Below are 22,706 nucleotides of genomic sequence, written 5' to 3' on the forward strand. Positions count from 1 at the left end.
TGAAGTAAAATAATTATAGTTACTGTTAACCAAGAGTAACACATTTTAACGGATTAATCGACTATTTTCATTTGCTGAATGTTTTCTTTATTTTTTTTAAACACTCTAAAAAAGTTAAAATATTTTACAACATATCCTTTAAATTTAACTAATTTATCAGAACAAAACAATAATTAAAAATATAATTCTAATGGATAAATATAATTGCAGTATATAATAATATAGGCTTAGTAATGAAACAAAAAAAAATAATAATTTAAACAAAGGATTCAATTGCAGGTAACAAAAAGCTTATTTCACCCTCACTGGGCAAACAGGGAAAACAAATGAATGATCACTCCAAGAGCACAGGGCCAAAAAGAAACCTCTCAGCGGGGACTGGTCCTAGCGTCTTCCGTGACACAACATCAAAGTCACATCAACCAGAGCGTCATTGGGGACGCAATGTCAAAGTCACACCGATCGGAGTGTCCCTGGAACACAGCATCAAAGGCCTACCAAACTCCCTGAAGTCTGACAGGATGAGGGAACAGTTCCAGACCAAAACAAAACAATTGGAGCCAAAGACAACATAACATGGCAGGACTAGGCAAACAAGACAAGACAAAGACAGTCACCAGCAAAACATTAAATAACTTACAACGGTCTGACAAAAGACAAAGCACGAAAGGAGCTAAAATAGAGGAGAGCTAATGAGGAAAGAGTGGCTACAGGTGTGACAGAACACAGAGTATTAAGGATAATGAGTGGGAGGGGGAAGAAATAACACTGACAGCAGAACACATGAACTGCCAAAACAAAACCAATGTGTTCAGAGACTAGGCACACAGACAACAAGACAAAAATGCAGCAACTCAGACCTAAGTCATGACAATATCTTTGTATTGTCCAAATTCAATAGGAGAAAATTATCGGTCATCCAGTCTTTGTCAGATGACTCCCCATTTAAATAAACAAAGTAGTAGCGATCAGACAGATAGGATCTAAACCATCTTAAAGCCTGTCCTTGAATACCTGTATAGTTTTGTAATCAATCTATGGTGTCGAATGCAGCACTAGCAATGAGATGCAGCCTTGATCTAATGCAGAAGCAAGTCATTTAACATTTTAACCGTTCTTGTGCTATGGTGGGGCCTGAAACCTGACTGAAATTCTTCATGCAGATATATATATATATTTTTTTGCAGGATGAAGCACAATTGAGCAAGCACAACGTCTAAAATATTAGACATAAATGGAAGATTTGAGATTGGCCTTTAATTTGCCAGTTCACTAGGATCTAGTTGTGGTTTCTTAATAAGAGGCTTAATAACCGCAAGCTTGAATGGTTTTGGGACGTGAGCTAAAGATAACAATGCATTAATAATGTTGAGAAGCGGTTCTTCTACTACAGGTAACATCTCTTTCTGTAATTTAGTGGGTACATGATGTAATAAACTTGTTGCTGGTTTAGATGCAGTGATACAGTTTATTCAATTAGAAATAGGTATTAATTTTTTATATAAATGGTCTTAAAAAGGTCTTAAAAAGACTTGAATTTAACTTGAGGAAACCTGTAGGAACCCTGTAAGAATTCAGAAATCATGCAATGGGAAATGAAGCAGTTTTACTATGATAAAACCATGTTTTTTTTTAAGGGTTGTGATATGCACGTTTTTTGATGAAGAAATTAAATAGGCTGTGTAATCTATAGCAAAAATGTAACAGCAGCAATTACATGGCATTTGGCTCCCTGTGCAGACATTTGTAATAACATGTACATAAATTGTTTATTTTGTATGTGCCTACAGTATGTATTTAAACAGTGTTATTATTAACCAATCATTATTGCCTAATATTTTTTTTAATATAATGCAATAATTTGTATGAATTCAATTTAAAGGCTATTGATGGCTTAGATCTGTTTTTATTGCAACAACAACAACAAAATATTACAGTATATTAATACTTCTTTGTAAATTATTATTTAAAGTAACAAAACCATGATTAATTTGCAGTTGCCATTGCTACAAGAACGATGATTTGTGGTGTTATTGATTAAACCATGGGTCATTTTCGTAAGGGAACCTGAGAAAAACAAAAAAAAACTTTAACAGGAATGTGCCTGAAAGTGATAAACGGGCCTCATTTTTACCAAAAAATTTTATAATTTATTTTGATATATATTAAAAATGTATAAGGTGACTGCAAGTCTTTCTCCTCAAATGCTACTGAGCTTCAAATTTGCCTTTGAGCCCATGTGAAAAAGTAGCATAATTTACATATACTTTACAGTTTATTTTAATAAATATTGCACATGACTCAAACGCATGACTCTGCGCATGACTCAAACGCTAGCTGACACAGCAGCAGTTGTTGGTAAATACGTTTTTTTTTTGTCTTGAATTATTAATTTATTCGTTCATTATTCATTCATTCATTCATTCATTTATATCACTTGTTTAAGTTATTTAATTGTAAACAAAAAAATAAAAATAATTATTATTATTATTATTATTGGGGGGGCCCCTGGTGGCGAGGGGGCCCCAAGCAGCCGCTTAGTTCGCTTATGCCTCGGGCCGGCCCTGAGGTGGATCAATCCTGTTATGGGGTTTCTTTACTGTAGAAGGAAGTGGAAATCATGACTGTATGAAGGACATCACATAATGTATCTTTTAATTTTGCACTTTATGCTATATCTGATCAAATAGACACATTTTCATTCTTTTGCTTGGGTTGAACACATAACATTTGCTTGATTGGAACAGCAGCTACGCTAATTTAGTCTGCATTTGCTTCTGTGTTTCTGGCATGGAACTCGAACCCCGAGGCAACTAGGAATTACACAAGCTTCAGTCTGGATTCAACCCTTACAAAGATCTGAGATGACCAAACCTCATGAGAAGAGATGATGTAAACCCCCCAGAAGACATCAAATGTTGCTAACCCTGGAACAACTTATAAAACTACCAAATTTTGCTTTATCACAATGTTTAATTACAATCACAAAATTTAATTGCAACATATAATCCATCAACACTAATAACCCTTCTAAATATAATGTAAAAACTAAAAATATTCTGTAAAGCTGCTTTGCAACGATTTGTCATGAAAAGCGATATATAAATAAACTTAAATTGAATTGAATACTGAAAAGTAAAATTTTGATGTATTGTAACATTTAAAGCATAAAAATGACTAATTGCTTCATATTATTGGCTAAATTTTTTACAAATATTTATGTAACGATATAACCTTTGTAATCATCCGGAAGAAGAAGGAGGCGGGAACCGGCGCACAATCAATGAAACTTTAATAATTGAAAAATAAACACAAAACAGTGCACCAGCCCCTCACGGACGACTGGTGCGCACAAAATAAAAAGCAAACATAAAATAATGTCCCAGGCCTGGTCCTCTCTCGTCCTTCACTATAGTCGCTCCAGTTTTATATCCTTCCATCTCCTACGGCCCCCGCCTCTCGGCCCCGCCCCACTCGCCACATACCCCCATCGCCCCTCGCAGGCCGGGGGGTAGTCCCGAGACTGCGCTCTACCTCCACCCCCCCCCCTTTCCTCCGGGGGGGACCGCTCATGGGGACCTGCGGGAACCTGGGGGTAGGACAGACGAGGCGAGAGAAAAGGAGATGGAAGGAGGAGCGACAGAGACGAGAGAGGGGAGAGAGAAAAAAAAAATTCGGTTCCCAGACGCACTGCTGCTCGGCCCTCCACCAGCTGGGTGATCTCCTCCGTGGTGCCTGTCAGTGGCACTGGACGGCCCTCGGCGGATGGACGGCGATGGCTCCTCTGATTTTGGGCAGCGGCAGGAGTCCTCTGTTTCCTGCCCCTCCGGATTCCATCGCGGAGGCAGCAGGCTCCGGCCCCCTGGCGAACGGCGCCGACTCCTCCGCTCCCTCACGGATGGCAGCCGCCCCTCCATATCGTGGCCGGCCAGCAGCAAGCTCGCCCGTCCCCGGCAACTCGCTCACAGCCCCTCACGGACGACTGGTGCGCACAAAATAAAAAGCAAACATAAAATAATGTCCCAGGCCTGGTCCTCTCTTGTCCTTCACTATAGTCGCTCCAGTTTTATATCCTTCCATCTCCTACGGTGGGACTCGATACCGGCGGTGGGGCGCAGGTGCAGCTCATCTTCAATCACTACACCTGGCCTCACTCCTCATTCCCACGCCTCTCGACCCCGCCCCACTCGCCACAATTTCCAAATATTTTTTAGCATTAAGCTATTTGTATCAATGCATTTAGATTTTTAGACCCCTCAACCTACATTACCAGTCAGTAAGATTTTTAATGTTTTTAAATAATTGTCTTCTGCTCACCAAGTCTAATCAAATAACTGCTTTCTATCTGAATGAATTAAATTGTAATTTATTTGTGTTATTTCAAAGCTTAATTTTTAAGCATCATCCTTTCCTCCCTCCCTCCCTGCCTCCCTCCCTCCAAAGTCAGTCAGGCTCATCACCCTCTGCACACTCCCTCACTCACTCATTTTCTCCAGCACCTGTTCACCATCCAATCGTCTAATCACCAACACCTGTTCACCTTCAACCCATCTGTTCACCTCCATATAAAACCACACACCTAAGTCTCCCTCATGGTCCGATCTTGTAACTGTATAGTGGAACCTCTCCTGTTGTAAGGCTACTTGTACAGACTCAATACAATCCTTGCTACTTACCTACCATTGAGTTCTCTCCTAGATCCCTGTGTCTCTTCCGAGTGTCTCCATGTCATAGTGTCTGGCTTGTGTATCCCTGGGTGTCCACTAGTGGTCTCCCTTCCCCATATAGTCACCCCACTGCAGGTACTACATTTCCCACAAGCCTTTGTCTGGATTCATCACTGTTAATTGCACTCAGCTGTTCCCACATTCATTGTTTGCACCTGTCTTTAAATGCCCAGTTTGCTCTGTCATTTTCATGGAGTCCTTGGTTTATTCACCCTGCTCTTTCGTGTTTCCTTGTGGACATTCATGTTTCTTATTCTGACTGCTTACCTGGATTAAGACTTTTTGCTTGACTGGATTATGATTTTTGGATTTCTCAAAATCCTGCACATGGATCTCCCTGTTTGTGTGTGCGATTTCGTGACACTCCAGTGTTCCAAGTTCCCCTCTCCTGTGTGAACCTTGAGGTGTGTGCAACGTGTCTGTCACCCCACCAACGGCTCTGGATATCCCCATCCCGTTTGTCCTGCCAGAACCAGCTGCAATAGTTCACCATATCCTCTGCATTTCTCCCATACTCTACTCAAACTAACTTGCTCTTCCCTTCTGTCCCGGTGTCCATGTGTTACAGAAGATCGGACCTAAAACGGAAAATGAACTGGGCTGAGGTTATCTCCTGGAGATAATGTGGAGGAGTTCTTGAGCCTCATACATCTGAGTTGGAGGGGGGCATCTTTCCCGAGTTTCTCCAGCGTTCCATTCTCCATGTTCCCCTCTCCTGTGTGAACCCTGAGGTGTGTGCAATGTGTCTGTCCCCCCACTGAAGGTTCTGTATATCCCCATCCCATTTGTCCTGCAGGAACCAGCTGCAATAGTGAACGAGTCATTATCTGGCTCGGCTCGGTGTTCGTCTTCAGTTCTCTCTTTACAGCAGTTCAGTCAGTGTGAGTAAATGAATTACTCCGGGATACTGGTTTGTTTTAACTCCGAGGGAGTGTCAGCCACATTAAAAAAGTTAACAGCTTAAGTCATTTGTGGATTAACTACTGTCAAACTTCAAAAAGATCCAGTTACATCGAATGATTCGTTCGCGAACCAGATATGACAAACTGCTTTGTTTTGAACTCTCTCACAACAGACACGGAAGAGAAAACAATGCTGAATAAAGTCGTAGTTTTTGCTATTTTTGGACCAAAATGTATTTTCGATGCTTTAAAATATTCTAACTGACCCTCTGTCTGACTAGTTGATGTTTTTCTTACCTTTCTGGACATGAACAGTATACCGTACACACAGTTTCTATGGAGGGACTGAGAGCTCTCAGACTGAATCTAAAATATCTTAAACGGTTACGAAGATAAATGGAGGTCTTACTGGTTTGGAATGACATGAGGGTGAGTGATTAATGACATAATTTAGATTTTTTGGTGAACTATCCCTTTAACTCCGAGTTGCTCTCACAGGATACTGCACTTTTTCACAATCACATAAGTAAATTTTTTGCATCTGCTTTAAAGCCTTCCTGATTAAATATTTAATTTGTATATTGTTCTAACAAGCATTTTTTTTCTGAACACACTCGCACACGAAAACGAAAAAGCCTATCAAACAGTGCCTGATTATTGAACTAAGACAAGTAATTTTTTGTGCTAATATTGTCAAAGCACACAAAGGTTTATTTATAGATTCAGTTGGTTATGTCTAAAATGAAAGTAAACAACTGAAAGAAACAGCTGTGTGCCTACTTGATGCGTGCAGGTCATTAAAGGACAGTAGGCTACATGCTTCCGACTCTAATTAAAGGGATAATTCACCCTAAAATGTAATTTATATCACTATTTATTCACTCACATGTTGTTCAAAAAACCTATATTAATTTCTTTCTTGTGTTAAATACAAAATAAAATATTTTGCATAATGTGTAAGTTGCTGGTCCACATTTGATAGTAGGAAAAAAAATACTATTCTTCTGCACAATCTGACTTTGCTGCAGCCTGGAATTGAACTACTGGTTTCGTCTGGTCAGAGGAGAACTGGCCCCCCAACTGAGCCTGGTTACTCCCAAGGTTTTTTTCTCCATTCTGTCACCGATGGAGTTTTGGTTCCTTGCCGCTGTCGCCTCTGGCTTGCTTAGTTGGGGTCACGTCATCTACAGCGATATCGGTGACTTGATTGCAAATAAATGCACAGACACTATTTAAACTGAACAGAGATGACATCACTGAATTCAATGATGAACTGCCTTTAACTGCCATTTTGCATTATTGATGTTTTACTAATGAATGTTGTTCAGTTGCTTTGACGCAATGTATTTTGTTTAAAGTGCTATATAAATAAAGGTGACTTGACTATGTAAGTCACTGTGGACCAGCAACTCTTTGGTTTTCCACCTTCCACAAAATAGCATTTTATGTTTAGAAGTAGGAAACTTATTCAGGTTTAAAACAACTTCTGAGTGGGTAAATGAAGGTATAAAAATAAAACATTAGCCTATTTTAAACTTTGGGTGAGTTATTCCTTTAACATTATTAAAACACCAAACACAAAGATAAAAATCACTACTGAAAAACTTTAATACATTTGTTTTAATAGGAATCAAAGTATAGCGTTTTATTTTTATATTTGTTCATTACATTTTTTTTTAATTCTCCTGTTCCTATAGTAGCCTACCTGAAAATATAACAGTTAATTTATTTGTGTATTATGTGTATTTGTAATGTGTATCTTTGTTCTCATGTTTTAATAACAAAGATAAAATAATGACAAAGATTTTTATCTTCACCATCTTTGGCCTAAATATCTGCATTACTTTTTTATATTTTGTTACCTTGAAAGTTTTTGTCTTTGTAACGGGGAAATTAGTTTGGCTGTAATGCTCAAACAAAAAAATAGAAAAATCTACATGAAAAAGAATCGTGATAAAATCATGAATCGTGATATTTCTTTAAAACAATTGCAATAGACTGCAAATGGTCGAAACCTGCATTTTGCTCACATACCTTTGTTATATTCTGTTGAGAGGTGATCTAAATATTTGCGTCTGTGAAACAGAAAGAAAATTGATAGATTTGTGCTGCAATTCTATGGATGTTTTGCCCTCCAGGGCTGCGTTCAGCCCTAACAAAACGGTGAAAAGCATTTTTTAAACAGAACAGTGGTGCATTGAATACCCTGTTCTGATTACACAAGAGTTGCAACTGTGGCAGCTGAGAAGTCCATTCTTTGTGGGGTTTTTTTTAAAGAAATTTCGGAGCCTGATGATACAATGGAGCCCGGTATATGCAATGTTACAGCCACCGCCCTTGCCATGCAGAATAAAAGAGAACATCCCAATCCAGTGAAGGAATTTTTGGAAACTTTGGTTCCAAATTATTGTGATCCAACATTTGCCTCGCATTTCAGGATGAAAAGACAAACATTTCAGTTGAAGGATAATCCACTCCTTACCTCTGAGACTGTGTCATGATGTATATGACTGTATTATTTTTATTGAGAGTATTAAGTTTATCATTATCACTGATCACTGTTGTTATGCTATTTTATTGTAATATTAACCATTATATTATCAGAGGAGTATAGAACAGTTTATGAAAGTGTCACTCCACAATACAATACCAAAATATATAAATATGTATAGTATTTTTATGTGACATCAATCAGTGTCTAGCACACTTTGCTAAGGAAAGGATATGGACCAGAAGACATTGCAATTACTAAATGATATTTAGACAGACTTAAAAATGTTTCAGATCTATACTTGTGCTCTTATTATTTAAGTTATTTTGCCTTTAATGTAAATAAACACATGCAAACCAAATACTTGCTCTTGTGAATGTATTTTGATGTTAATTACATTGTGCGAGCTGTCTCTTTAATACTGCTTGGTTTATATACATATTGCTGCTGAATGGGCTGACATTTTTGTCACCAAACAAGAGAAAACGTATCTCAAACCCCGTTGCACACCGTTTCCGGGAAACATGTTGTTCAAACCGAAAACCATAGCAAAATGTGCACCTGCTTGAGCTTGAACTTAACCCTGGACTGAAAGCTATCAATTGGATTCAATATGCCTGTAAAGTTGTTTATAGGCTAAATTTGCTTCAGGCATGCACGTTAAAATACTGAAAAATAAAATAAAATCAGGAAACCTTTGCAGGTGTTTAAAGTTGATTAGCTGATTGGCATGTCACCATATTCTTTTTTTTTTTTTGTTTGAAATGTGAGCCAAAATCATCACAAAATAAAAGAACCAAATACTTAAACTACTTTAGTCTGTATGCACTGAATTTATTGAAAACACTACTTTCACAATTTGAGTTGAATTACTGAAATAAATTTTTTATATATATTATTATTATATATATATATATACACACACACACACACACATAAAAATACTGTAAATGTGTAAGTATTGTACGTTTTAGTGCTATGAAAGTGTAAGTAAATTTAAGTTTTGTATACCCCTTTTCACATATGAGATCACATTATATAACAGTTTAAAACGTGCATTGCAAATACAGGCCTTCTAGCGGCCTTATTACACCAAGAATTTCCTAGGATCATTATGGGTTCACCCAAATGGTATTTCTTTGCAGGAAAATAATACATTTTGTATTTTAACTCCATATCATTCAATCAACAAATAAGTCTTGGCTCAGAAGCCAATTGTGGCATTAATGTGGATGTGTGGAATTTTGTGAAGTATTCTTGTTTAAAATCTGCTCACAAAGGTTTCTTAGAGTCTGATCACATGAGCATTATTAACTGAACCATCACAGTACAATTAACACACTGGAGCATGCAAATCTGTGTTTGTGTGTGTGAATTGCATGCTTGTGTGCCAAGCAGAGCAGTCTGCCAATTCTTTATCGCAAAATATTTTTTTTTAATCAAATGGAAACACACATTTTAAGCTCTGTACTATGTACTAGGCCTGGATGGGAGGATATGCAAACTATAGCGCCTGCTGACACCTGCTCTCTCTTTTCTCTTTCACACTCATGCTACTATGCAATGCAACTACTGAAGAGCTGAACGTCTCGGTTACGTACGTAACCCTCGTTCCCTGATGGAGGGAACGGAGACGTTATGTCGACCGACAAATGGGGTCTCACTTGGGAGGCCAATCATCTCTGATTTTAAGAGAAAACGCCAATGAAATTGGCAAGTGGATTAACACACCTGAGCCACTCCCCGTGCCAGCGGGTATAAATAGGGCGACAGGTGCATCCACTCATTAGGTTTTACGCTGAGGAGCCGAGAACGTCTCCCGGCAACAGCGAATGGTTCAAGGTTGTGGCATGGGGACATAACGTCTCCGTTCCCTCCATCAGGGAACGAGGGTTACGTACGTAACCGAGACGTTCCCTATCTGTCGGTCACTACGAGTTATGTCGACCGACAAATGGGGTCCTATGGAAAACGCCATAACCTGAACCTCGTCACAACCCTGAGGCGCTGCAATTGTTGACAAGCCTTGGCGTGCCACAAAAGCTACGCTTAAGGTCGTAACCTTCCCAAAGCCCCAGCGCAAATTCACTGACCTTGGTACCGAAGGGGCCAAAGGGTGAGTACATCGCTGCTGGAGAAGGCCATGCTGCTGTTCCGCCCACATAAAGTAAATGGAAGGGATTTCAACCTTCAGAGAAAGATTGCTTCAAATCTTCCCTATTTGTTCTTTCAGCTGGCAAGACAATGGGGAAGCGAGCCTTTAGGAAAGGTCGCTACGGAGACCACATCCTACCCGTAGGGAGGTGACATGTGGATATACCGATATGGACTGACCCAGGGGGCAGTACTACATATGGAAAGGGTCTCTGAGGCAGGTCCTACCTTGGAGTAGGGATGGAACGGCTGCCAGAAGAGACTGACAGAGCGATCTGTCAAGGGAAGACACGGGTTTGCCAAGAGGGAAACCTTACCGTGGAAGAATACACATATGGGATTACCCGTAGGGAACCCAGCCATATGGACACCTAGCCCAGTACAGGGGCTGACCGGCTCCGGGCATGCTAACGCCAGTACTGGGCCTGGCGACAGACTGCTCCGCCAAGTCTGACGCCGAGGGTGCTGGAGGATGCTCGACCAGGGTACGCCAACCGGGGAACTCTACTGGGAGAAGAAGGCGCTCACATCCCCGTGTTAGGGGGAATGGCGCAGCAAGCGAGACACCCAGTCAGCCCTTCCCGCCAATTACCTGTTACCCAACACACGGGAGGAAACTGGCCCTACACGGAGGTTGTAAAACCTCGCAAAGGTGTTAGGTGTCGCCCAGCCCGCAGCTCGACAAATGTCTGCGCCGTGCGCCAACGCATAGGAGGAGGCCACACTCCGTGTGGAGTGGGCCCTCACCCCCAGGGGGCACGGCTCGCCTTGGGAATGGTAAGCCAAGGCGATGGCGTCCACTATCCAGTGGGCCAACCTCTGCTTAGAGACAGCCTTCCCCTTCTGCTGACCTCCAAAGCAGACCAGGAGCTGCTCAGAGCTTCTGAAGCTCTGGGTGCGGTCCACGTATATGCGAAGTGCTCTTACGGGACACAGCAACGACAAGGCTGGATCTGCCTCCTCCAGGGGCAGCGCTTGCAGGTTCACCACCTGGTCTCGGAAGGGAGTGGTGGGAACCTTGGGCACGTATCCAGGCCGGGGTCTCAGGACAACGTGAGAGTAGGCCGGCCCGAACACAAGGCACTCTTCACTTACCGAAAATGCTTGGAGGTCCCCGACCCTCTTGATGGAAGTGAGCGCGATCAGGAGCGCTGTCTTGAGAGACAGGAACTTCAGCTCAACCGAATCCAGCGGCTCAAAGGGACCCCTCTGAAGTCCCGCCAGGGCAATAGAGAGGTCCCAGGAGGGAATCAGGGGTGTCCTAGGAGGATGTAACCTTCTGGCACCCCTCAGGAACCTAACGATCAGGTCATGCCTCCCCAGGGACCGGCCGTCCACTGCATCGTGATGTGCTGCAATGGCAGCCACATACACCTTCAGGGTGGAGGGTGACAGCCCACGCTCCAGCCTACCTTGCAGGAAAGAAAGCACGACTCTGACCGGGCATCTCCGGGGGTCTTCCCGGTGAGAAGAACACCAATTCGTGAACAGACTCCACTTCAGAGCATAGGCCTGCCTCGTAGAAGGGGCTCTAGCCTGAGTGATAGTGTCTACCCCCGCTGGGGGCAGATCACTTAGGTCTGCCGCGTCCCGTCTAGAAGCCACACATGGAGGTTCCAGAGATCTGGGCGCGGGTGCCAAATGGTGCCAGGCCCCTGAGAGAGAAGGTCTCTCCTCAGGGGGATGCGCCAGGGAGGGGCTGTCACGAGGAGCATGAGTTCCGAAAACCAGGTCCGGGTGGGCCAGTAAGGCGCAACCAACAGGACCTGTTCCTCGTCCTCCCTGACCTTGCACAGTGTCTGTGCGAGCAGGCTCACTGGGGGAACGCATACTTGCGTAAAGCCAGAGGCCAGCTGTGTGCCAGTGCATCTGTGCCCAGGGGGGCCTGGGACAGGGAATAGTACAGCTGGCAGTGGGAGGACTCGTGGGAAGCAAACAGGTCTACCTGGGCTTCCCCGAATCGACTCCAGATCAGCTGGACCGTCTGGGGATGGAGTCGCCATTCCCCGGGGAAAGTGAGCTGTCGTGAGAGCACGCTGGCTGCACGATTGAGCTCCCCCGGGATGTGGACAGCACGCAGCGACTTGAGCCACGTCTGACTCCAGAGGAGGAGATGACGGGCGAGTTGAGACATGCGACGTGATCGTAAACCGCCCTGTCGGTTGATGTACGAAACAGCCGCAGTGTTGTCCGTGCGGACCAACACGTGCTTGTCCAGCACTAGCGGACGAAACCGTCGCAAAGCTAGATGCACTGCCAGCAACTCCAGGCAGTTGATGTGCCACAGCAGTTGAGGTCCTGTCCAGGACCCTGAAGCTGCCTGCCCGTTGCATGTCGCGCCCCAGCCCGAGTTGGAGGCATCTGTTGTGACAACAACGTGCCGGGACACTTGTTCTAAGGGCACGCCGGCCCGTAGAAAAGCAAGGTCCGACCAAGGACTGAATAGGCGGCGACACATCAGTGTGATGGTGACACGATGTGTACCGCGGCGCCATGCCCATCTCGGGACTCGGGAGTGTAACTAGTGCTGAAGTGGTCTCATATGAAGCAACCCGAGCGGCGTGACTGCGGCTGCGGATGCCATATGCCCCAGGAGCCTCTGAAAGTGTTTCAGCGGTACCACTGTCCTGCCTCTGAAGGAACTCAGGCAGTTCAGCACTGAGTGGGCACGCTCGCTGGTGAGACGTGCCATCATACTCACCGAGTCTAACTCCATACCGAGATAAGAGATTCTCTGCACAGGGGAGAGCTTGCTCTTCTCCCGGTTGACCTGAAGCCCCAACTGACTGAGGTGCCGAAGCACGAAGTCCCTGTGATCGCACAACTCTTCTCGGGACCGGGCCATAATGAGCCAGTCGTCGAGATAGTTGAGGATCCTGATGCCCACTTCCCAAAGTGGGGCAAGGGCGCCCTCCGCGACCTTCGTGAAGACACGGGGGGACAGGGAGAGCCCGAAGGGGAGGACCTTGTACTGCCATGCCTGACCCTCGGAAGCAAAGCGCAGGAACGGTCTGTGACGAGGGAGGATAGAGACATGAAAGTACGCGTCTTTCAGGTCGATCGCTGCAAACCAGTCCTGGGGCTGGACGCATTTGATAACGCGTTTCTGCGTCAACATCCTGAACGGGAGCTTGTGTAGGGCCCGATTCAAGACTCGCAGAACCAGGATAGGTCGAAGGCCACCGCTTTTCTTGGGCACGATGAAGTAAGGGCAGTAAAGCCCCGTCCTCATCTCGGCTGGAGGGACCGGCTTGATTGCATCCTTCGCCAGGAGGACAGCAATCTCCTCGCGCAAGACAGGGGCGTCCTGGACTGCCACCGAAGTCTCGAGCATGCCATTGAACTTGGGGGGGTCGCCGGGCGAACTGAATCGCATAGCCGAGTCGAACCGTCCGGATGAGCCAGCGTGACGGGTTGGGCAGCGCAAGCCACGCTCCCAGATACCGTACAAGTGGCACCAAAGGGACAGTCGACATACCCGCAGTGGTGCAGCGATGGGGAGTCGTGCCGGAAGGCCCAGAAGGCACTGCGTCCTGGGTCATCGCAACCACACTCCCCGTGTTCCCGGAGGAACTGGCCAGAGACGCGTGGAGAGGCGTTGCGTCTCCGAACCGCGACCTCTTGGCCGCTGGCGAAAGGGGGCGTCGTGGGTGAGAATGAGGAAGCTGTGCGTCGCTCATTGTCAGCCCACAAGCCTTGCAACTCGGAGGAAGGAGAAATTGCTCTTCCAATGAAAATGTGGGTGCCGCTGGCCGTTCGACCAGCGGCGGAACAGAACCAGAAGATTCTCCACCCGGCCCTCCTCCGGGGGAGGGAGTGGCGCTCTCTCCGCCATCTCCTGAAGAGCAGTTCTCCGCATCTCCGAGTTGCCCGTGTCAGGGCCGCTTAGTCGACTTCCTCGAGGACTTTGCAGCCGGGAGTGACACGGGGGGCGCCGCTCTCCTGCGCGGGGCTCGACGCGCCGGCCTCGAAGAACTCTCAGCACGGGGCGGAGCTGGTGTGGAGGACGCAGGGTTGTGAGTCGCGCTCCACACCGAGAACCAATCAAACAGCCATGAGCACTCAGGGCTGGCGGTGCATTCACCTCCATCCTGATGCTCACAGCTGCCCGGGCAAGCACGGCTGTCGACTCTGGGTCCAATTCGGCAGTGGCGACAACACCCGAGGGGGGCAGCCCCGCCGAATCTTCATCCACAGAGGTCGATAACCCATCCCCCGATGCTGCAATCGACATCTGATCTCCGGCGGCAAACTGAATGACCCGCTGGGACTGCCATAAGACAGCCCAGCAAAATCACCCAGCAGCTGCACAGGACAAACACTGCGGAAGGGGTAAGAGGTCCGTGGGGCGTGGCCCGGCGGAGAAGCTCTCACGGTCACCTTCAAATCTCCCAGAGCACTAGCCGGCGGTCCTCTGCTCGAGACAGAGAAACCAGAACGGGTAGTGACAGAGGGGTCTGCTCCCTTCCCTTTAAGAAAGGGGAGACGCGATCACAGCGTTGCCATGGTCACACACGCAGTGCGTGCATGAACCATCCACGAACGCGCCTTCAGCGTGCTGAATGCCCAGACACAGAAGAGAGCGAACGTGGCCGTTGTCAGAGAACAGGAAACGACCGCATCCAGAAGGACGCGGACGAAACGGCGTCTTGAAAAAGACGCGAATCGTCCGCGATTTACTCTTTTAGGAAATCTGCTCTCTTAGTTGAAGCGCCCAGGGGAATCGCTGAAAGGGACACCGCTGTTTGCGCCGTACCGCCAACCAGAACAGCTTCCCGACACAGCAGATGAATGGCTTTGTGGAGTATAACGGCTTTCATACAACCACTCGGCTCCGAAGCAAAAATCTAATGAGTGGATGCACCTGTCGCCCTATTTATACCCGCTGGCACGGGGAGTGGCTCAGGTGTGTTAATCCACTTGCCAATTTCATTGGCGTTTTCTCTTAAAATCAGAGATGATTGGCCTCCCAAGTGAGACCCCATTTGTCGGTCGACATAACTCGTAGTGACCGACAGATAGGGAACTGGAAGTAACACAGTTTGAACAAAAATTAAAACTGAGGGGAAAAATAGGTAAGTTTGATAAAAATATAGAAAAGTTAATTTTCAAGAACCCAACTGAAGCTTTGAACCAAAACGATTTAAAAGTATATACTATTTTCCAGGTTATCTATGACAATTTAATTACAACATTACACCTAATCTGAGAGAGTGGAAATAATAAAAAACTGTTACCTGCATATGTCCATTCTTTAGCTTAAAAAAAAGTAAGAACATAGAAAAGTTAAAACAGATTCCCTGTGTATTTCAGGTAACAATTAAATTGCAACCTAATTATTAAGACTTACAAAAAAGACTACCAGTGACTAGCACATTAGGGCAGATTATTTATATAACAATTAAAAGTTTCTGAAGCTTCAAAAAAGCAAATAAGTCTTTGGTCAGTAGCATTGACCACCAATAAGTTGTTACAACAGGCCACTGCATTAATATTACATAGATAATCAAAGTCTTACCAGTTTCTGAGCACTCCAAACACTTGTAAAAGAGGAAAAAAGGCAGTGTTATCCAGAAAAGATCCATTATTTCACTCTCCTCTCCACAGGATGCACACACTCAAACAGTGAGAAAGCAATAGAAACACCAGTACTCTAGTAAAATTGGTGGGAAAATCTTAACAGGTCTATAGCAGAACAACTTGAAAAATGTGTCCAAAAATGTTCACAAAGAAAGAATCATTTGTGTTCCTTTTCTGCAATTGAGTGACTTGGTCCAGTGAGCTGAATTGTAGAAGAGAGAGCCCATCACATGCCACAGATGAAAGAGAGAGAAACAAAGAGAACTGAAAGGAGAAAGGGATAAGTGAATGAGAAAATCACTTGCTGCTGGACACTGAAAAATGTGTATGAAACAACTAGCTGAGGGGGGAGGGGGAAGCCTGACTGAAGGGGTACTGAGGTGCTAATAAGGAAATAAATAGAGACCATGAGAAGGAGAGAGGACAGAAAGCGTAAAATTGGTGGAGCTTATCTATTGCAAAATACAATTACTATTTGACAAATTTAGCATGCTATTACTCTGTGCTGTTAAAAATGTATTGTAATTAATTAAAAAAAGTATGTATGCTATTGTAAAAAAAAAAAATATGGTCATGAAAGATAAAAGTACAAGTGAGTTGTGTATAAAAAGATTGGCCTGTAATGGTTTCCAGGTCCCCTGAACCTTTTTAAACCCAGTGAATGCCTTATTGTGCTTCATTTGTCAAACGATGGAGGGCAGTAAACTCCATCCTATAATTTCTACAACCTCTTTTTCGTATTTAAATGTTTATTGTCAGCTTTTGAAATATGATACCTACATTTTAAAAAATAGATATAGTTCTCCTGTGGTATCTTTGTGTGTACTGTTATTGTTATTTGATCTCATACAGGGTACCTGTGTATACACTTGATTTAAGAAAGATTATTAAGATTTATTTTTAGGCTAATATTATAGGAATTATTACACAAATTTAAGGCCTTTTACATTAAATTAACTGGCCAATAATTAATTAATCTCTTTGGAACACTGAGTTTTTTTCAATGTTTGCTTTGGATTCCCTTTATGGGGTAAAAGGTGGTGACGATTATAGGGGGCAATGGCTGATGGGGGCCCCCCAGCGATCTGAACCATCTGGCTGAGGCCAGCCAGCCAACCAAAAAAAAAAAAAAAAAAACTCAGGACAGTTGACAGGCCACTGCTGCCCTTCATCATGAAAGCTTAGCATTTTCACGTGTTTTTAAACCATGCCAATTTAAACATTCAAAAGACTTTAAAGGTGCCATCTGTAATGTTTGGCAAAAAAATCTAGTCATACTACACATTCCATACCAGATGGGGGCAGTATGCCTCAATAAAGTGAATTGGTATACTCTAGAGTAACAAACGAGAAACGGCATAGTCTCTATGCTCCGCCCCTACTTTCACAACAACACTACAGCCATAGCCGAAGCCTAACTGTGCGTTCACACCGCCGGCTTCTAGAGCGTCAAAAATCGCTCTTGCCGCTCTGCTCACGACGCTGCAGAAAGATTTGTGAGCGCTCAGACGCTCTAACGTAGATCGAATGCTTATTTTGTATTTAAAGCGGCCACAAAGCAAACAAGCTTGTTGATCTCGTGCAGACTAATCACAAGGAGTTATAACCTCATTAAATATTGTTGTGGATGAAATATTAGGATCCTTTACTTAAAATGAACAATCTCAGACACCTTGGTCCACGTATCACTTTTAATTTATTTTTTTATGTCCCTGTAGGCAAACAGGGACACATCATAGATTAATACAAACGCTAAACAGCAATAATCAACCTGTCCTTTATTCTGCTTGAGAACTAATGTGCCAACTCTCAAGCATTCACCGTGAGACACACACAATTGACTCTTTTCACACGCTTTCATGCCACACATCAATTTTTTCACGCACAGAAAAACCACGAAGCAAAGAGGACACGGAGACCAACAGACTAGACAGAGCAGGTTAGTTATGATACATAGGGCTGTGCAAAAAATCGAATGAGATTTTCATGCACCTCTCATCAGTAAAGACGCTCCTGTAATTAGAAGTATATCTCCAGCATGTGCATTCAGATCAGGGTTGCCAGGTTTTCACAACAAATCCTGCCCAGTTGCTTCTTAAAACTAGTCCAAAACTAGCCCAATCGCGTTTCCGTGAGGTTCCCCGATAAAAATTGCTTCCCGGGGTTAAAATATAAATTTTTGGGAAGGGTTTCCCTGGTAAAATTAGCATTTTAGGGGCTAAATATCACTTTATTGGTATTGGGATTGCTACAAACCGCGGACATGAAAAACAACCGCAGACTTGGCAACACTGGTTCAGGTGGAGCGGCAGTTACTGCACAGAGCCTTAGTCTACTGACAACTAACACAAAATCGCTTTCAAAATCGACAAAGAATCGCCTGCGATTTTAACATCGATGTTGTGTAGATTGTCAGTGAATTACGGCTCTGTGTAGTAAATGCCAACCAGTGTTGCCAAGTCTGTGGTGGTTGTTTTTCATGTCCGCTGGTCACAGCGACCCCAATACAAATAACGTGATATTTAGCCCCTAAAATGCGAATTATACCAAGGCAACCCTGCTAAAAAACCTATATTTTAACCCCAGGAAGCAATGTTTTATCGGGGAACCTTCTGGAAGCGAGATTGGGCTGGTTTTGAGAAGCAACTGGGCAGGATTTGTTGTGAAAAACTGGCAATCCTGATCTGAACACACGTGCTGGAGTTATACTCCTAATTACAGGAGCATCTTTACTGATGAGATGTACATGAGTAAAGACATGCACAGCCCTATATAATAAAATGGGTAACGTTAAGTTATAGCTAGCTGATTATCAAACGCAGCTACGGTTAGCCATCGCTAACATTAGCACGTTTATCGAACAGCCTTCGATACATTTCTATGTTATAACTTCCCGAAAACAAATACACAAACATATAAAACAAACTTCTAGCGAAATACTAACAGCATCTAACTTGCAAGTTCGAAGTCGAACCTCATTTCTTTCAGGTCCATCAGTTGTCTCCAGCGATTAAAAGCAGTGCCGATGTTTACTCTGGTATTCTTATCGGATTTGATTTGTGATTCCGAGCGCAGTTGTTTCCCTGTAGCGGGTGTTGGTCTCTTGCCAAGGGCTTCAGCTATCCTTCCACTCTCTTCTCTGAACTGAAAGTAGTGGGCTGTACTTTCCACACGATTGACATCAGGTCCAGTATGCGAGTTATTCGTGTATTGCAGGTTGGCTTGTGATAATGTTGCCCGCATATCGCCTCCCACGGCCAAAACTGGTATTACAACACCTGTCGGGCCGGGGCTAGTAATGCTAATGCTAATTAAGGTTGATATCTCTGCAGCACTATAACTTGACATTTTTTAAATTACATCATCGCCCTTATTTCTTCTCATTCTTTTGATGCGTGTAGGTCATGTTATGGATATTTTTACCTTAATTTCTGCATATGGCACCTTTAAAGCATCCTGTAGGGGAATTTATAGTTAAAACCCAAGGACCAGATATTTGGCAATGAAGACCAGGAGTCAGAGATGAGTTCAATTAATAATAATAATTTTACTTGAAGAAAATAGTTTGCAATTTCATCAGCAGAAGTCAGCTTCAATACTCTCGACGGAGTTCGTAGGCCGCCCCCCGTACAACTCAAAATCACACAGTTATACCCTGACAGAGGTATAACAGTTTATAATAATATCAGTTTATAATAATTTTGAGTAAATAAATATCACTGCCAAATGACAAACATGAACGAAGGGTTTTTAAGACATTGATCAGGTAGCTGACCTGTAAGCATTTCTAACTGACAAAATAGTGAGAACTAAATTGACTTTATACAAAGTATTGAGGATTTGCTTCTGAATGTGTCATTAATATAGTCTGAGTACAGTAATATGGTATGATAATTGACAAGATTTGCATTAAAAGATTTGCATTAAAAGTAATAATAATAATAAGGCAATGAGTATGATTAACAGTAATTTCATGGTATAAAAATACATGCATGACTATAAGTGGACAGGTTAGTTGTATTTTTGAAGTTAGACACTTCGATAATTAAAATGTAATTTTGACCAAAAGTTGTTAACAATGACAAGTTTAGGTTTATGGTTCATGTATGTTTAAACAGCATGTGAACTATGATGACTGCAAATGGATTCGTGGTGAAAGTAAAACTTAATAAAAGGGCTAATAAATAATAAACTATAAACTGCTCTAAGTTTTCGAGAAAATAATGATTATGATTATTTTTATTTTTAAAGATGGCTCAATATTGATCTTACTTATTTTTGGTTTGTTTATTTTTGTGTTTTTAACACCAAGTTGGAGTGAAAGGGTATAATGGATATTCAATCCCTCTAATTGCACTATTGATCGGGAAAATTATAGATTTTCATAAAGTAAGAATGTATATGGGAAGTATTTTGTACAAAATAATGTGTTTATTACTAGAAATGTCAGAGAGCACCAGAGATCTTAAGTATATGCACCTGCTTAAAGGGGGGGTGAAATGCTTGTTTTCACTCAATATCCTGTTAATCTTGAGTACCTATAGAGTAGTACTGCATTCTTCATAACTCCAAAAAGTCTTTAGTTTTATTATATTTATAAGAGAAAGATAGTCTGTACCGATTTTTCCCGGAAAAACACGACCGGCTGGAGGCGTGACGTGTGGGCGGAGCTAAAGAATCACGAGCTTTTACGTTGAGAGCGTTTGGAAGCTGTGACATTACCGTGAGGAAAAATTTATTCATGATCCAGAATCAGATCCCGAGGCTGAAACTGAACGAGAGCAGCAGCAGCAACGACTCACTCCGAGCGGGGCTCGAACCCGGGTCTCAGGCATGGGAGGCGGACGCACTAACAAGGAGGCAGAGATATTTTAAGCAGTTTTACTCACCACCTGCGGTTCCAACACACGATCGTGCCCTTTTCCGTTGGGATTGCATCATCCTTAAGAAATAAACGAAAAAGCAAATCCGTCGTCAAACTGGGCCTTGTTTGTAAAACAAGCATCTTTGAAATGCAGGGGAACAAACACAAACACTTGCACATTTCCGTTGATGATCTGTAAAAATAAACTCCATCCAATGGTCCCTTAATGCTGTTTCTCTTTTGGTAATCTGTGCAGGGTTGTCTTGCCCTGGCAACCAAAAACACACTCCTTTTGTGACATTTCGCGACGCTCTCGCTCTGATCATTGAACGTCTGTTGTGCTCTCAGTGCTCTGCTATACGGGAGCGCGCGCTCTTCCGGCAGACATGCCCTTAGGACCCATTTAAGGAAATTCTGCTCCATCTAACGTCACACAGAGCCATACTCAAAAAAAACTTTCCGAAACTTGTGACAAACCGGAAGGAGTATTTTTGGAACAGAAATACTCCTTCAAACGTACAACTTAATTTTTTAAGATTTTGTCCATGTTTAGCATGGGAATCCAACTCTTTAACAGTGTAAAAAACTCAGTATGCATGAAATAGCATTTCACCCCCCCCCCCTTTAAGTTGACCAACAGCCTGCATTATTAGCATGCATCACAACTACACCTGACCTCATTTATTTGACCAGATGTGGGGTATTAGACCCCACATTGATCTAAAACGGGGGACTGAAGGAGTGGATGCCGAGTTGCCATATCCTTCATACTGATATTAATTATATTATTAAATGATTTCTTGTTTGACTATTAATCAAGTTATGGCAAGAGTGAAATGTCATATTACAGGAAGGACACTTCCTGTTTGTTGTTGGCGGCTGTACTGCGTTTGAGCTCCGTCACTATATTCTTTTCATTGACTATTTTTAACTTAAAAATCAATTTTATACATCATCGTTTCCGTTTATATAACGTGTGAATATATCCTCTATTGTATTCTACAACAAAAACAATCAGAGCGCCTCGCTATCACTAGTTTATTTTGATCTCCCGGGTCCGCTATTAGCTTTTAGCCCGTTAGCATCAGCAAGCGTGGTTGCTGCTAACTGCGCTTACATTGCTAATACTCTATTCACACACATTACCACTGGAGGTGAGGCAGGCCCAGCTGAGAGAGCGGAGAGACGCGCTGGAATCATCCCGGGCTGACGCTCACAAGTCCGGGGTAAGTATACAGCGTGCTGTTAACAGTCCCACCACGTCTACTCCGTGTGTTTCTCTGCACAGGCCCGGTGCACCCAGGATGCGATCTTGCCAGATGTCCTTCAATGCGACGCCGGGACATCACGGACCCTGGGTGCATCCACAGCGGAGGACGCGAGCCGGGTCCCGGGCGACGACTTCTCCCCCTCCTGCCTTCGAGATCTCCATCCGCTTCGCTCCCCTCCGCGAAACAGGACGCGACGCTGTGATTATCGGAGACTCCATCATCCGACACGTAAGTGCTACGTTAGCCGAAGGTAAAGTGCACACTCATTGTTTGCCTGGTGCTCATGTTCTCAATGTTTCTTTGCAGATACCCGCGATCCTGAAGGCCGACGAGAGCCCCAGAGCGGTCGTGCTTCACACCGGGGTTAACGACACTACGCTGCGGCAGACGGAGACGCTGAAGAGGGACTTCAGCAGCCTGATCGACGCCTGCAGCGACGATCGTCGTGTCAGGACCACTGCCCACGTATCGACGAGGACACGAAAGGTTCAGTAGACTTTTTGCTTTAAATGAATGGTTGTTGTCATGGTGTAAAGAACAGAAACTGTTATTTGTTAATAACTGGAATCTTTTCTGGGAGTGTCCTAGGCTGTTTCACGCTGATGGATTACACCCCAGCAAAATCGGAGCGGAGCTGCTTTCTGACAACATCTCCAGGACACTTCGCTCCATGTGACTAGTAAGTCAATTATCAAATAACCATTATGATGAGTTTTG

General features: G+C 43.7%; 1 protein-coding gene across 1 annotated transcript in view; it reads right to left on the reverse strand.

Moving 5' to 3' along the window:
* Positions 1–16,108, reverse strand: part of ca14 (carbonic anhydrase XIV) — a 76,571-nt gene extending 60,463 nt beyond the window's left edge. Inside the window, exons 1-2 of the mRNA XM_026250979.1 lie at positions 15,793–16,108; positions 15,512–15,532 (exon numbers count right to left, since the gene is read on the reverse strand). Coding sequence (XP_026106764.1) covers positions 15,512–15,532; positions 15,793–15,859 — 88 coding nt within the window. The 5' untranslated portion in view covers positions 15,860–16,108. The remainder of the gene's footprint in view (positions 1–15,511; positions 15,533–15,792) is intronic.
* Positions 16,109–22,706: the final 6,598 nt, after the last annotated feature.

Source organism: Carassius auratus, unplaced genomic scaffold, assembly GCF_003368295.1.
Source record: "Carassius auratus strain Wakin unplaced genomic scaffold, ASM336829v1 scaf_tig00026259, whole genome shotgun sequence".
NCBI lineage: Eukaryota > Metazoa > Chordata > Actinopteri > Cypriniformes > Cyprinidae > Carassius > Carassius auratus.